General features: G+C 32.1%; 4 protein-coding genes across 7 annotated transcripts; 3 read left to right on the forward strand and 1 right to left on the reverse strand.

Annotated features, from left to right (window-relative positions):
- Positions 1 to 1641: 1641 nt before the first annotated feature.
- On the reverse strand, positions 1642 to 3819 carry LOC119631828 (innexin inx5-like). The gene is given in 3 exon segments (XM_038024349.1): positions 1642 to 2343; positions 2975 to 3178; positions 3181 to 3819. Coding segments are annotated over 3 exon segments (1200 nt in total). The 5' UTR covers positions 3521 to 3819; the 3' UTR covers positions 1642 to 1687.
- A 342-nt stretch (positions 3820 to 4161) lies between these two features.
- LOC119632612 (innexin inx5-like) lies at positions 4162 to 5444 on the forward strand. Its single transcript, XM_038025590.1, has 4 exons — positions 4162 to 4606; positions 4706 to 4845; positions 4902 to 5391; positions 5440 to 5444. The coding sequence occupies exons 1-4, from the start codon at positions 4180 to 4182 to the stop codon at positions 5442 to 5444; spliced, it is 1062 nt and encodes a 353-aa protein (XP_037881518.1). The 5' UTR covers positions 4162 to 4179.
- A 1140-nt stretch (positions 5445 to 6584) lies between these two features.
- Positions 6585 to 13256, forward strand: LOC119631282 (tyrosine-protein phosphatase non-receptor type 61F). Of its 4 annotated transcripts, XM_038023353.1 has the most exons (9): positions 6724 to 6916; positions 6992 to 7421; positions 8426 to 8599; positions 8672 to 8934; positions 9757 to 9982; positions 10070 to 10216; positions 10294 to 10877; positions 10970 to 11095; positions 13128 to 13256. In XM_038023353.1, the coding sequence occupies exons 2-9, from the start codon at positions 7185 to 7187 to the stop codon at positions 13147 to 13149; spliced, it is 1779 nt and encodes a 592-aa protein (XP_037879281.1). In that variant the 5' UTR covers positions 6724 to 6916; positions 6992 to 7184; the 3' UTR covers positions 13150 to 13256. The 4 variants fall into 4 exon arrangements, with proteins under 4 accessions (XP_037879280.1, XP_037879281.1, XP_037879278.1 ...); XM_038023352.1 differs by lacking the exons at positions 6724 to 6916; positions 13128 to 13256 and adding an exon at positions 6585 to 6672 and having other exon boundaries at positions 10970 to 12054; XM_038023350.1 differs by lacking the exon at positions 13128 to 13256 and having other exon boundaries at positions 6726 to 6916; positions 10970 to 12054.
- Positions 13257 to 13738: 482 nt separating this feature from the next.
- On the forward strand, positions 13739 to 15834 carry LOC119631283 (tumor susceptibility gene 101 protein). The gene is made up of 9 exons (XM_038023354.1): positions 13739 to 13965; positions 14095 to 14179; positions 14247 to 14312; positions 14376 to 14539; positions 14606 to 14714; positions 14774 to 15018; positions 15086 to 15298; positions 15359 to 15492; positions 15551 to 15834. The coding sequence occupies exons 1-9, from the start codon at positions 13918 to 13920 to the stop codon at positions 15735 to 15737; spliced, it is 1251 nt and encodes a 416-aa protein (XP_037879282.1). The 5' UTR covers positions 13739 to 13917; the 3' UTR covers positions 15738 to 15834.
- Positions 15835 to 15904: the final 70 nt, after the last annotated feature.

A 15904-nucleotide genomic window follows, 5' to 3' on the forward strand; every position in this document is an offset into this window, starting at 1 on the left:
GAAGTACGTTTGGAAAAAGAGAGACACAAAATGGGAAAGTACCAATGAGAAGGAAGAAGAAAAAGTCAGCTTTGGCTTTATCGCACTCATAAGTCGAAGAAAAGCTAAAAACACTTTTGTTATCTCAAAAATTCTTCTTCTCTTATAGATGAACGTATTGCAAGTGCGACAAGAATGTATTTTTTCCAAAGTACAGGCAGCAAATTGTATGGCAATCTAAAATAGCAATATGAACACTATTAGAAATATAGATAGAAATGTTCCTTTGAACTCGTTTGCGTTTTAGTTTACCGCCTGTTTGAAAGTGACTCTATAGCTGCTCATTAATTTCTCCCCTTTTGCGGTCGACCGAGAAACAGGAGTTCATTTTCCGCGATTATTCTCAAAAGCGATCGAAGCCTGCTTCTAGAAATTGTGAAAAGCTTTTCTGCTATTAATGTAATATAATATAATATAATGTAATGTAATGGGCTCGTAATTTGTCTAATTGCATTTTAATCTCAAAAGCTGTCCGCATATAATATTAAGCATTACACTAATGACAAGCCAGACCACGCTAAATATCTCATAGTAAATATCTATAGTTGGATGCAGGAACATAATCGCTCTTTTTACTAAAAAAAAAATTGAAGGTTAAGGAGTCTCATAGCAGACGTAAAGAAAATTAAGATAATTAACGGAGCATTCTAAGGGACCTTACAAGAAGATTTTGAGTAGAAAATATAGATCAAGAACCTGACGAATTCTTCATATATAATTGAAACATATCCTGTTATAGTTCAAATAGGGTACAAACGGTTTCTTTGAGAATCAGTGCATCGAAAGGTATAAAAAAAAAAATACAGCTTCGATTATAGTTTTAATATTATCTCGCTATAGTACAATATCTCCGAAATATTTGCGTAGAACTGTTGCACGAAATTCGACCAACGATCGATTGCAATCTAAAGTTAGTTTGAATATCTTCTGAATGGTTTTCGCACATAATCTTAGAGAAGGGACGAATATATATAGAATTTTTATTAAGAGATGATGTAAGAGCTTATCAAAATCCGACATAACTACAGACGGCCCTTAAATTTATCGGATTGCACCATAGTCGCTAAAATTGCCAATGTGTTTGATAAAAGTATGGAGAATTTCCATTTCAGCTAAGAACACCGGTTGATTAGCCTCTGAACATGCTATAACATCTGATATACTCTCTTGGCTTTTTGATAATCTTTACTAATGTCAGGTTTTCGCAAAATCCTGCAAGACAATATTTTAAGATATTCGCTTCTTAACATTTTTGCTAGCTTCTAAGAGAATTAGTTAATTTATCTCACCTTGATATTTGCCCAAGAGAGATTTGCGCCCACATCATATAAGATTGATGCATTTCAATAACACTGTGACAAAACCTACTTTCTTGCCCACCCAACTCGGTGTACTTAAAACAAATGTATAATACATCGATTTAAACTTACAAAATCCATTCATTTTTTAAGAATTCATGATATAACAAAATGTATTTATAATTCAATAATATATAGTTTCCATCCTATTAACTAACATATTAGATAAGTTTTTATATATACAACAATTTTCATAATGTATAACTTTTTGTAACTTATCATACAAATGCTCTTATTTACTATATTTTTTTTTTTTTTTTTACTGACAGAATGATCATACTATAACAATATCAGGCTGAAAAATCTAAATTTTTTTTTTTATGTTCCTCGTAGAGTTCTTGCATTAAATCGCGAAAAAGTATCGGATTAATGTTCGCGCTCACTTTGAAGAGTATAAACCAATCGCCAAATGACATGTCCCGCAACGCGCAACGTACGTGCGATTTCGACATAAAGCGCACTTGAGCCCTTATTAGCTGCCAGCGAAATGGCATATGAAATATAAGCAGTCCGCGGTATATCAATATTAGACCAGCCAATAATGTCATTGCCATGAACCAGCACCAAAGAAAGGCAAAAATTTTTTCATTTAATATATTTAATGGCAAAATGCAGAGTATGTCAAGTGAGTTTGCGGAACCCGAATAACCGTACTTGAGCATATGACATTTAGCAATCTTCGGAAATACTCTAGATGTCATTGTATTCCATTCGGACCATTCATAACGTGGTATAGTCGCTAAAGCTTGTACATATTTCCACCAGAAGCCATTTAGAAATACGTCTAGTAGCACAATGTTTAAAATACTGATGGCAAAGTTAAGTATTTCACAAAATATATATCGAGCCATATAGCAAAAATGCAGATCCTTGTAGTCGGCGGTAAAATATTTAAGCAGCATTTTTCGTTTATTCATATAGGTTTCTTCCGGCAATAGTGCATCTCCTGCAAGAACAAAAAAGCTAAAATTATAAAAAAATATATAAAATTAAAGGCGACGGCACCTACAAGCATAATTCGTTATGTGAGTTTCACGTTGTCGTTTAATAGAAGAATGTCCCTGCATTTGTAATGACCGGAAGTAGGCCTTCGAGACCCTACTAAGTATAAATATTTTTAATCAGCGCGAGATTTTTTGACAATCTAGTTATGTTCATCCGTCCATCCGCTAATCTGTCCGTCTATTTACTTTTCCAATTTTTTTATCATTAAGGTAAAAAGTTATAACATGGCACCTGTGTTCTATCCTTGGTAGAAGTACAAAAAAATTAAGTTTGAAACACTCGCCTGCAAACAAAATTATAATACCTAAAGAGCTAAAATAGCCTCATAAATAAGAAATTTCAAAATATTCTTATGATGATAGATACCCAAGATTCATCTCAAGGCAAATAAAACTTTTTTATTTTTGCGTTATTTACTTACTTCGTACAAGTCGATAAAAAAAATTTTGTCTTCATTTGCATCTTGTATTTAGTTCGATTTTTGATTCGTTCGGTTAGTCTGCTTAATGTATTCCTTACATTTCATTCCCATTTATGACAACTTGGAACATTAGTGAAGCCTACGGACTTACCGACATCTGCACACAATTGCTTCAAGCGCTGACCCTCCCAAACTTTCCATAAAAAGGAAGGAAAGTAAAAGATCACCGATTGCATAAGCAGCATCATTATTACCCACTGATAATAACGCAAATAGACACGCTTCGTCTTGTTTGGTATTTCTGGGCCAACGCCTACAAAAACGACATATAATAAATGCGGAAATATCCTCATTAACTAAACTTCAATTTACCTTCCGCTATAGCAAAGGCCAGATCTCGCATTTTATAATCCGTACTATTAGATAATGTTGTTATCGTATTTTGTTGTTCATTTAGATCATAGTAATTTAGTATATAAGTGCCCATTGTCCAACAAAAAGAGTTGACATAATCGACGTGTTTCTCATCGCTGATGCATTGAATCGGATCGCCAAAGTACTGTTTCGCTGATAGCAAAAATGTGAAAGTCAACAGAATGACTACGGTACACTTGGAGTGCAATGTAAAGACCACATCGTAAATGCGAACAGACTTAAACTGTAAATACTTGGACAGAGGCTTTACAGCCGCATACATGCTCTCTTGTGGCGGGAAGAATATTTCCAAGACCCTCGTTACCTTATTCCAAATTATGTTGATTTCTTTTCTATAATATCGCCAGCGAAACGAAAAACTAACGGGTCTTACCGTCTTCTACTTAATTGTCGAGCAAAAAATTACAGACGCATGAAATTCCATGGAAATAACTTGACAGATGAAGTTTCGTTTTTCTAACGGTGTTTGTAAAATATATTAAAAACAATCGCTCCGGAAGATATGCTACACGCTAATGCATTTCATATCAAATCTTTTACATTCTTACATTACACAACATGCAAATACTGAACATACATTGGGAAAATTCCATCCATGAATAAATAATAATGCACTTTTTTTCTATTAAAAATCTTTAGTTTTCACCCCGCCGCTTCGAAATCCATTATTTAGAAATTCTGTTGTCCGTTATATCAAAGCAACTAAGCTTGACTTTTTTTTTAAATAATTCTGGATCATTCAGAAACATCTCTGTGTTTACCCTGAATATTTTATAAAACATGTGTTTCAAGACTAGTAAAAGATTTTTGACGGTTATAAGCAGCTTTTGCGTTTAACTTGTAGAGTTCATTCTGGAAAGAAGTTTTTTTGAAGAAGGTTATATCACGTGGAAACGTTTTCAAACTTTTGACAAAGTAAAAATGATTTTATTTGCAAAAGAATTTATCAAACATTTACAAGCAAAAAAGGCCAATATATATGATGTTATATTTTTCATACATTCTAAATGGACCGCAGTCATTTTGTGGATCTTTACATTATTGCTTTCTGCTAAGCAATATTTTGGCGATCCAATTGAATGTATGACAGACTCAAAATTTAAGAACTACATTCATTCTTACTGTTGGACGATGGGCACTTTTTTAATTCCAAGCTCGACGGACGATATGAGAAACGAAATAGCCGTAGGCGTTGGTCCACGGAGATTTGACAAGGAGAATGTAAATTTGCGCTATTATCAGTGGGTTGTCGTAGTTTTGCTCCTAGAAGGTTTATTGTTTTACATGCCAGCCTTTCTTTGGGAAATATGGGAAGATAAACGTTTGGAGCAACTATGCTCAGCAGTTGGTATGTTTGTGTAAAAGAGCTTAACATATAAAATATATAACTATATATAATGTTTATTTATTCATATATATATATTCGTTCGATCGTTTCGAATTTTAGTTGCACCATTGATAACAATCGATGAACATAAAAAACATAAAAATTTGATTAAAGCGTATCTTTCGAAAGACAACAGAAATACACATCAACAATACGCAATGAAATATTTCATATGTGAATTCCTTAATTTGATGATAAGTGTAAGTTGAAATTTTTGTGGCAGAGCCAGTAACCTTATCAACCCTTTTTTCAGCAGATTGGCAATATAATATTTCTACACTTCTTCCTGGATGGATTTTGGTCCAAGTATATGAAAGCGTTGTATACTATTTCTTTTAATAATTGGCACCTTTGGAATCAACATTCTTCACAAATATTTCCAAAAATGGCCAAATGCACTTTCTATACATATGGTCCAAGTGGCTCTATTAAAATCCATGACGCTCTTTGCATGTTACCTTTGAATGTACTCAACGAAAAGCTGTTTGCTTTCCTTTGGATTTGGTTTGTACTCATGTCAATCTTAGCAGCTCAAAAATTAATTTACCGTTTGGCGTTAATCGCTTTTCCTACTATGCGTGTACACTTAATTCGCATAAACGCACGTCACATGGCTGTCCAGGATATAAGACAAATACTGGCTAAGAAGTGTTATGGTGATTGGTTTTTATTATATAAATTAAGTCGTAATATTAATCCACATTTTTTCCAAGACTTGATGTCTGAACTTTTGTTAAAAGAAAAACGTGACGTAGTAATTGAATTTTCTTTTAATTAATTTTCTTGTATTAAAGTTTGAATTCTCGCCGTAATTTTTAACTTTTAATTTTTAACTTTGAATTTATAAAATAAATGAACAATGAACTCAATTTGAAAATTTATTTTTGCATCTCTTTTATGTCTCGCCCTAATTTTCTTTATAATAATTGCCATGTAAACATCGTCTAAATATATTTATTGGGTAGATTCGTCTAGTGGCTCTTAGTTCAAAAGAGTGGGACTGAAAATGGATACTTTTTTAGTTTTTTTTTTTTTTTTTTTTGAGTTCAAATGGACTAAGCGAATAAGAGATGTAGCTTATATGTCCACAACTGGCTAGAAATCGATATTTTAAATGTGGACGTACGAACAGACATTTTTAAATAAAAATTAAAATCGGATTGCGTGGAGATCCTTTTAAATTTCTCCAAGTTTGCGCGACACAGACGTATTTATTGTAAAACATATTTTACGCTAACTGCTTGATAGTAAACCAATTCCATTTTTTTTTCTTTTTTTTGTCTTAGATGCAAATTACACTCCCCGCGCTTCGTACGTTGAAAGTGGAAAGTAGGGAAGTTAAAATAAAATCAAATTTTTATATTAGTTTTGAAATGACAAATCTAGGTTCTTCGCGCTTCTTAACCTTTAGCTGTTTATATTTTATAGAAAAACTTTGAGCAGACAATGTTCTTAAACATTAGAAGGAGTAGAGAGTTTAAAAACCTTTTTTAAATTCGCATTTTATATAAGTGAAAAATTTAGCAAAGAGCCTTTATATATTAACACGGAATAAAGCCATTTTGTGAGTGTTTTCATTGTTCCCATGGCATATCAGTTAATGTCATAATAAGAAAAAATTAAAAGCTACCATAATTTCAACTGAGTCAACTGAGCTCTTTTTGCTATTTTAAGAAATATGCAAAATTTAGTTTTCTTTTTTTTATAACATCTCTGCTATTAATGGACGGTATCGTGCAAATTGTATTATAATATAAATGAAATCATTCATGAAATCTCACGGTTCCGAGTAAATTCCAGTTGTCCAATTTTTGAGACAGTCCCTGTTATAATGTTTTTATTTTTACAGACATGTTAATTTACCCATTACTCACTTTATTCGTTTGTATTGCAAATTTTCGTAATTATTAATAGTATTCAACACATCTTCGAAATGGAAAAAGTGTTTAATATTGGCAACAGTATGTGTTATTACCCACTGTTTCTGCTATAAAAAAAAAGAAAGAGTTGAACTAATTTTTATTTGTGTAAGTTCTCCTTCTGTCAATTTGTTCATTTGCAAAATGCAATTAATTGCTTAAAGAATAATAGTCGTGCAAAAAAAAAAATAATAATAAAAGGAAAAACAGTTATTTCGAAATCAATTGCGCTACTAAGCAGAAAAGAAAAAAAGGGCATTTGTGTAACGTGAGGGCGGAGAAGTGTGCAGAATTAAAAAGTGAATAATTTCATATGAATGTGCTTAATAAAAAAAAACGAATAAATCAGGAGGTTAATTAAATTTACTCATGTACTTAATATAGCCTTGTCTTTATTATTATTATTATTTTTTTTTTGCATTTCTAGTTCGATAAAAATATTTGTGAAAAGTAAAAAATTTTTAATAGTCGTGTGTGTGTGCAACATATCTGTGTATGTGATTGCATTTAGTCTGATAAATTAAAAAAAAAAGCAACCCCGCATCAGGAGTGACAATTTTGCGTACCATTTGCTTTGCTTCAAATTGCAGGAGTGATTTCCTGAAAATCAAAGACCAGAAATGACTTCAACCAGTTCCAATAGTTCTAACGCAGGTAGCTCTGATTCAAATAGAGATATTAATACTGCAGAAGGCGTGGCCAAAACGAATAAGAATCGAATTAGCATCTCCGCAACTGCATCCAGTGATGGTGATAGCAACAGTGATTCCACAGCGGCGGCTTTATTACATAATAACATTGAATTGGAATACAATAGAATAGCAAATGATCGAAATGGTTGGCAACGTTTATATCAGGTACAGGTGAAATCCTTGCATTTTCCACAATTCTATGGAAAGCATTTTATTTACATTTCAACTAAATGTATGCAACCAAGTACACAAATTCTTTTTAAATTTGCCTTAACTATAGTTTAATTACGAACACAGAAAATACTTGCCAAAATCCCCTTGGAATTGCGTGAATTCCGTGACCATGCAGGCAGACACATAAACTTTTATCAACACTTTCTAAGGTTATATTAAAATCTAAATGATATACTTTATTTGAAATATATATTCTTATATAGTCATTACCAGAAAAATTTCAAAATAAGACAGGATTTACGAAAGTAGAAATTTATTTACTTATGTACGTATATTCGAAACAAACCACACGTAGGGTGCTAATAGTAATTTAACTTTATACAGTTACGTACAGTTTAGTCAATATGAATATAACGGAACACATTTATAGGCCTTATTACAAAAACATAACTGATCGAGAGAAATTGGCGTTATTCCTATCTACAGAGACAAGAAAAATTGCTTTATTCTAATTTTGAAAGTTATCATTTTTCAATACTATCGTTTTGATATTAACATGAATGTGCCAATTGTCAAATTTGAATACATACATTATATGTAATCATATATTGGCGAATATCATGTAAATGAATTTACATGCATTTGAGAGTCCAGTGCAATATAACGACGGTAATAAATAAATAGCAACGGTTTTTCTCTTTCTCAGATTTTCTTATTCTATGTTATTATTGTTGTTCAGCATTGTTGATGAACAAAGTCACCTCGATAGCTAAATAGCATGAAGAGAATTAAAATAATTGTAAATTAAATGCACGCATTCAGTTGCCATAAAATTCATATCATTATGAATTTATATGGGCATGTGTTGCTGATGCTAACAAATAAATATACAGCTTGATCTAAAATTTATATACAAAAAAAAAAAAAAAAATCAAAATTTTTTTTAATTTAAAATGCGATTAGTTGTTTTTAAATATATATTTATTTTACTGCAGGAAATTCGTGAAAAATGTGAACGAGAAGCCAATGAGAAACACTTTGGAACCAGCGAATCAGAAAAACCTCATAATCGTTGTCTCAATCGATATCGCGATGTCAATCCTTACGATCATTCAAGAATCATTATACATCGCGGAAGCGTTGATTATATAAATGCAAATTTAGTCAAGGTTCAGAATCGCAGTTGAATGATTTAATTTTATTTTGTTAATAATATGCATTATACATTTTATATATTTTAGCTTGAACGTGCAGAACGGAAATACATATTGACACAAGGGCCATTGGGGGATACTGTGGGACATTTTTGGCTAATGATTTGGGAGCAAAACACAAAAGCTATTCTCATGCTTAACAAATTAATGGAGAAAAAACAAATCAAATGTCACATGTACTGGCCAGAACGCAAAGGGTCCGAATGTGCCCTCAAATTGGACGAGGTTAATTTGATGGTAGAGTTTTTGCGTTGCGAAAGATACAAAAACTTTTGTCGCCGATGGTTGAAGTAAGTCTTTGATGATTATTATTATTATTATTATTATTATTATTGCTTGAAATACTTGTTGTAATGTATTTTCTACTTGCTTGCTTGCATCAATACTGTGAATTTCATTTTCACACACTGACTGACACACACAATAATGTACAATCTTCGCTATTGTTGAAAAGAGAAAGAATGTGACATTCTCCGTAGGTAAAGCAATTATTTTCGAGGCCTTTTTATGTTTGGTCATTTTCATCAATCTGTTCATACTGCTTCCTTAGTACCACAATCACAGTGGGGTGCGTAACAAACTAATATGAATATTCAAATTATCGTCACGGTTAAAAATTGGCTTCGAGAGAGTTACATTTCTACAATCTTTTTTATAAAAAAATTTTGATCGACTCATAATTAATTTTGAATATTTATCATTATAAAAAATGCATTTAAATGAAAATTATTTTTGTATTTCGATAGGCCTTCGCTTAAGATCGTAAGTTTTTCAATTGTCGTGTTCGAAATGGTTTTCTACACAATTGTAATACCGAAACCCTAATGTCGATGCTATTCGATATCCGATACGTAAAATGTAACGAAAATTTGAAAATTTAAAGAGAGAGAGAGAGAGAGAGAGAGAGAGAATAGCTTAGCCTCCCCCATTCCCATCATTATGTTAAGTTTCTATTCCTTTTGCGTTAATATTATGTTTGATTAAAATATGTTATTATTGATAATCGGCATTCTGTACTTTGTGGCGATTCATTCACTGCACTTGTGGTGATTTAAGAGCGCAAGCATGTGTTCTACCGGTATAAATTATAAAAAATTTTTCTTTATGGATAGATTGACGGACCTTGAGACAAATCAAAGTCGTGAAATATTACAATTCCATTACACAACCTGGCCTGACTTTGGCATACCTAGTTCGCCAGTTGCTTTTTTGCAATTCTTAAAAGAAGTACGTGACTCGGGTGCCTTGGATACAAATGTGGGACCTGCGGTAGTACATTGCAGCGCCGGAATAGGTCGTTCAGGAACATTTTGTTTGGTAGATTGCTGCTTGGTACTGGTAAGTATAATGATACAATTCGCTGCTTTTGTTTTCCGCCCTAGACATATCCATTTGCATGTGATGCAACTATTATATCCTCAATAGATCGACAAGGAGGGCGTAAACAATGTATCTGTTCAGAATGTTTTGTATGAATTGCGTAGGTATCGCATGGGACTAATACAGACCGCCGATCAATTATATTTTTCATATCAAGCCATCATTGAGGGTATTAAATTACTTAAAGATCCGGTTGGTTGAGTATTTCATAAATATAATTGGAAAAGAAAGTATTTATTTACACATTGTATGACATAAATGTTTATTAGGAATTTCTTAATTACAAGGAGGCATCTATAATTGCCAGCGAAGATACATTATCACGCCAAGACCAATGCAATTTAGACGAAATACCACCGCCCTTACCACCGCGCACGCATTCCCTCTTACCAATTAACGATGCTGAAGGATCTTTCGATTTAAGAGCTCTTACTCACAGCAAGCCTCTTCCCAAAATTCCGGCCAGTGTCAGTTTTAACGATGATTTGTACGCGTCAGAAAACAATGTCAAGAAAGATGCTTTGAACAATTTTATTAACAACGAGAGAAACACGGAAAGTATGTCGAATAGACCACTTCCGCCACTGCCAAAACATCATCAAAACTCCCTACATCGCGTTCGCGAATTTGACAGCGATGATAATGAGTTCTTTGAGGATAATGATAATAGCGAAGAGGACGATATAGTAGACGAGGATGAGGAAAAATGTGATGCGGATGCCAATGACAAAAATACAAATGAAGTTAATCGAAATGACAGCAATAGGTCACAAAATAATCACAAAGATCAAGCAAATGACAATGATTTAATCAAGTTGAATGGCTTAGAATCGACTAGCAGTGCCAATTTGAGGTATATATTTTTTCTGTCAATATCTACATATATATGTCTATATATATGGAGTGTGTTAAATTGACTTTATATCATCCCTTTTTGTAATTTAGTCCGGAAAATGAACTACGCCGCAGGAAACGCGCTGAACGCCAGGCGAATATCGAACAAAAAGTCAATGAAATCAAACGGAAGCAACGCGAGAACGAAGAGAGCAAGCAAACAGCGAAAAAACGAAGGTCAATAATAACATATATAACGGCGGGTGTTATTGTGGGTGTTATTTGTGTGTACGCTTATTCAAAATGGGCCTAAGACCATCAAACATCATCGTCGGTCTCGCTCACCTATCCCTTTTTCCCATATCTCAAAGCTATCTTTTTTTATTTTCACTTCCGTTCAGTCTCAATTTTTTGAAATTTGTGGGCGTGTACGTGCGTTTTGTTTTGTGTGTGTATGTGTGTGTACGTGCGTATGCGCGCGTACATAAATCTGAGTAACCGATATTTCAGCATCTACGATTCATGAGTGAGACAACAGAAATCACAAAATTTCAGAATACAAAAAAAAAAAAAAAAAAAAAAAAAAAGAAACGGACACTCTCGGAGAGCGCTATACAACACATTAGAAAATATTTAAACCTCTGATACTACCTGTTGCACACATTAATACACTTATACGAACGAAGCATTATTAAAACTTGTTTTTACTTTCGCTCTTATTGATTTTACCTATAATGCTTAAAAACTAATTTGACTTTTTCTAATATAATGTAAGTAAATAAGCAATTTAAATTAATTTTGACTTTAGTGTACAATTTCAACGTTTCTTCTCTATTAAAAAGAATATATATTTATACTTTATTTGTTGCTATCAAGTCAAATGATTTGATTTAGTTGCTTTCCCCTATTGCGCGAGGTAACAATGTGAAAAACTTTTTGTAAATGAATCTACAACAGACTGACTAAATACAAATTTTTTACACACTTAATATATTATATATAAAAAACAAAAACAAAAACAAAAAAGAAGAGTAAGTAAATTTAATATCAATTATGGATCAGTGTGAAAAAATTCTTGTCGAGAAGTAATTAAATTAAATTGCACTCAAGCATGCGTAAAAATATCCTTTCATAGCTGTTATTCAAATATGTTGTCATTGCGTTTAATTTATAACCATTAAAAGAATCAAGGAAAATCACATTTAGTTTTCGTTTCCCGTATGTTGGAGCATTTATTCACATTCATAGAATATCTTTTGGATTGACAAAACTTTAATTGTACTTGGTCTTTGTTATTGTGTGGTCTACGCATAGTCGATGCATTTATACTTTTAAAAAATCTTGCCAAGATCTCGTAATAAGAAACTGATTATAATTGGTTATTTTTGACATTGATTGGCAACCGTTGAATGACTTAAGCTGTTTGTAAAATTCAAATGATTATCGTCACAGTTTTTTAATATAAGCAAATTCAATTCGTCCGCTTAAATAACATTTCACAAGTTTATATAAAATGCTCCTTCCGAAAACATACAAACAATTCAATATTTTTATTTCAGAACCTAAAATCAAATAATTTTAAATTAGTTTATCTGTTTTTATACATAATTTTTTTTTTTTTTTATTTGTTCAATTTTCTTACACACATTTAATAATATAGTAAATCTCATACTATTGCATGCTTTATTATCATACAACATTACATTACTTCTATACATACGTACATACTTGCATACTATATATTAATCATACAGACAAACATATATATTAAAGGAATAATAAGATATTAATAGTAATAATATATCATTAATAATATGATAAAAGAAATAAATATAAAATTAAAAAAATTTTATTTTTATTTTTATAAATTTATCTTTTATACCCTATAAAAAAAAAAAAAAAAAAAAAAAAGCAATAACAAAATCCTATAAAAACCTTTATACCGTTCAGAAAAAAAAAAAAAAATGATGCCCTCAAACTGCTTATTTATCATTAGTGAAGTATACGTTAAGGATCGCCCCCAACCCTCTCACCGCGCCACATCGTCCATCTACTTTTCCCATTCCATCATAAACATATAATAAAAAATTGAAATATTCCGAAAAATTATTGTATTTAATCACCACATGCAAACACACACAAGCGTACATATAATCTATGAATTAATAAAACAAAAAAATAATTGAAGAAAAAGATGATTTTTTGTTTATTTTCTAACGGTTTTTCACATTGTTCATTTTTTTCTTTTTTTTTGTGTTTATTTTTACAGAGATGGCAAGAAGAGAAATTAGCACAATTTTTGCCATGTATGGTCATGCACACACATTCCTGACATTTCCCATTTATTCACCTCCGACCTGAGACAACTATAAAAATTCATTTTCATTTACTCACTGATTAACATACTGGATTTAATTTAAATTAAATGGAAAACATCCGTTATCATATTTTTGTACTTATATTTTTGTAATATTTGTAATGCATATGTGTATATGTATACACATATATATAAATTAAAACAATAAAATACAGTGATCAATACTCGTATTAAACTCGCCTACACAATCCTTGCTTTCCAATGTTGTGTAAATATATAAAAATAGATGTTCAAAAAGCATTAAGCATCTCCTACACTCCTACATTTGTCGCATAAAGAAAAATATTTAAAATGTATATGTCAAAAAGAGAAAATAAGAAAGAAAATTCAAATAATTTTTGATATCGTCTTTTTAATGGGAAAATGATAATTTCATCAAAGCAGACTTTGCAGGCTTTCTTTTGAAAAGTTTGAACACTAATAAGAATTAATGTTTCATTTGAACGTGAATTATCGATGCAGCGATATTTTTCTTTATAGGAATAAATGTGCCAATTTTTTTATATAATTTTGGCAACTCTGCTAAATTACAATTCATTACTCATCTTGTAGAACGTTAAGTTCTACTGGGGAGAAAATTACAATTTTTGTTGGAGATTTTGCAATAGCTTAAATCAAGAGAATAATAAATTAATCACATAATTGGTTGGTAAGCAAAAGACTATAGGTAGAAAATATTAAAATGGTGCCGGCTGCAGAAGAAGCGCAAATAGCAAAATTATTATCAAAGGTAAACAGAATAAGCGATGGACAAACAAAGAACGCACAGATTTGGGTCTGTCGTCATCACCAATACATATAAAAAATAATCGTTTCCATTTTCTTTGATTTTTAATTAAGAAAGTATTTCATTTTACAGTATAAACATGCGAATGTTACAAAGAAAGAAGTTATTGATGTGATAGCTAATTATAGGAGTTTGCAATATCAATTGCAGAAATTCGGTAAGTTCTTTTTGCAAGTAGTGAAATTATACCAAATTATGTATAATTTTTTTTTTTTCATATTTAGTTTTTAATGATGGCAGTTCCAAGGATTTGTTTAACTTACAGGGCACTATACCAGTTGTATACAAGAGTACGTTTGTAATAATTTTATTGCCATAAAAAGTCTTGTGATTACCTTTTAGCATTTCTTTAGATAACACATACTACATTCCCATTTGTATCTGGTTAATGGATACTCATCCAGTGAATGCACCTTTTTGCTATGTAAAACCTACGCAAAACATGCAAATTAAGGTTTCAATGTATGTAGATCATAACGGACGTATCTATTTACCATATTTGCATGATTGGCAACCTGTGAGTTAAATCCGTATTTATACAACAACGAAACATTTCATCCTAATTGAAATCTTTTTCGTACAGAATTCTAGCGATTTATTATCTCTGATACAAGTTATGATTGTCACGTTTGGTGAACATCCACCAGTTTATTCTAAACCCAAAGAACAAGTAACGCCATATCCCACATCATGTAAGCAATTTCATGAAGGTCATCAAAGGACATAGAACTTTAAATAACTTGCTTTTCAGCGTTTATGCCACAGCCAGGGGGAACCCAAAATGCGGCAACAGGGCCTGGAAACTCTTACTTACCGTATCCCACCAGTGCCGCAAGTGCCTTTCCCCCATATCCTCCGACCGCTTCTAATAGCTTCAGTGGTTATCCCCCCTATCCAGCAGCAAACAGTGCTGTTGGCGCCAGCTCGACTTCCGGTGCCGTCACTTTTCCACCGTATATGAACTTTTCTTCAGTTCCTGGCTATAATTCAGGCTATGTACTCTTAGGATTTTATTTATTTTAGTGTCGATTTTTTTTCTACTTATATCATTTCAATTATACAGAATTCTTCAAATCCTAGCACAACTGGCACTATAACGGAGGAGCATATTAAGGCGTCTCTGGTAAGTGCGGTGGAAGATAAATTACGACGTCGTGTTCAAGAAAAGGTCAATCAATGTCAAGCGGAAATTGAAGCCTTAAATCGAACCAAGCAAGAGTTGGTAGAGGGCAGCGCTAAAATTGACGCCATTATATTGCGCCTGCAACGTGAAGAGGTAATCAAATATGAAATCAATTACTTTATGTTATAATCAGCATAATGTTCTTTCTTTTAGATGGAATTAGAGAAAAATATAAATATTTTGCGTGACAAAGAACAAGAATTAGAGAAAAACTTGGAATCTTTGGAAAATTCTGAAGTAATCGATCCTGATGAAGCTGTTACAACCACCGCACCATTGTATAAACAGTAAGCAACATAAAATGACCAATGATTAAGAAGACTATATCTATGACGTGTATTTCAGACTACTTAACGCTTATGCTGAGGAAGCTGCCACAGAAGACGCCATTTATTATCTGGGTGAAGCTTTGCGAGGCGGGGTTATTGATTTAGAAACTTTTCTAAAGCATGTTCGCCATTTGTCACGCAAGCAATTTATGCTACGTGCTATTATGCAGAAGTGCAGACAAAAAGCCGGTCTAGCTGGCTGAACAGTTAAAAATTGCTAATGACGCTTTGTCAACTCTTCGTAACGAATGTAAAGTGTTATAAAAATAGTTATGTGTTTATTATTACTCAACGATATTCAATTCGATGATGAAATTGAAATTAATATTTAAAACGAATATTTGCATTAAATTGTACCCATAAACAAAAC

Source organism: Glossina fuscipes, unplaced genomic scaffold (assembly GCF_014805625.2).
Source record: "Glossina fuscipes isolate IAEA_lab_2018 unplaced genomic scaffold, Yale_Gfus_2 1, whole genome shotgun sequence".
Taxonomy (NCBI): Eukaryota; Metazoa; Arthropoda; class Insecta; order Diptera; family Glossinidae; genus Glossina; species Glossina fuscipes.

What these genes read in the sequence shown, in the direction of transcription:
- LOC119632612 (XM_038025590.1), top strand. Translation starts at nt 4,180, where the DNA reads ATGATTTTATTTGCAAAAGAATTTATCAAACATTTACAAGCAAAAAAG. An exon ending in GCAACTATGCTCAGCAGTTG is followed by an intron (nt 4,607 to 4,705) that starts GTATGTTTGTGT and finishes TTCGAATTTTAG; the next exon opens with TTGCACCATTGATAACAATC. An exon ending in TCCTTAATTTGATGATAAGT is followed by an intron (nt 4,846 to 4,901) that starts GTAAGTTGAAAT and finishes TTTTTTCAGCAG; the next exon opens with ATTGGCAATATAATATTTCT.
- LOC119631282 (XM_038023352.1), top strand. Translation starts at nt 7,185, where the DNA reads ATGACTTCAACCAGTTCCAATAGTTCTAACGCAGGTAGCTCTGATTCA. An exon ending in TAAATGCAAATTTAGTCAAG is followed by an intron (nt 8,600 to 8,671) that starts GTTCAGAATCGC and finishes TATATATTTTAG; the next exon opens with CTTGAACGTGCAGAACGGAA. An exon ending in TTTTGTCGCCGATGGTTGAA is followed by an intron (nt 8,935 to 9,756) that starts GTAAGTCTTTGA and finishes CTTTATGGATAG; the next exon opens with ATTGACGGACCTTGAGACAA.
- LOC119631283 (XM_038023354.1), top strand. Translation starts at nt 13,918, where the DNA reads ATGGTGCCGGCTGCAGAAGAAGCGCAAATAGCAAAATTATTATCAAAG. An exon ending in TAGCAAAATTATTATCAAAG is followed by an intron (nt 13,966 to 14,094) that starts GTAAACAGAATA and finishes TTCATTTTACAG; the next exon opens with TATAAACATGCGAATGTTAC. An exon ending in ATATCAATTGCAGAAATTCG is followed by an intron (nt 14,180 to 14,246) that starts GTAAGTTCTTTT and finishes TTTCATATTTAG; the next exon opens with TTTTTAATGATGGCAGTTCC.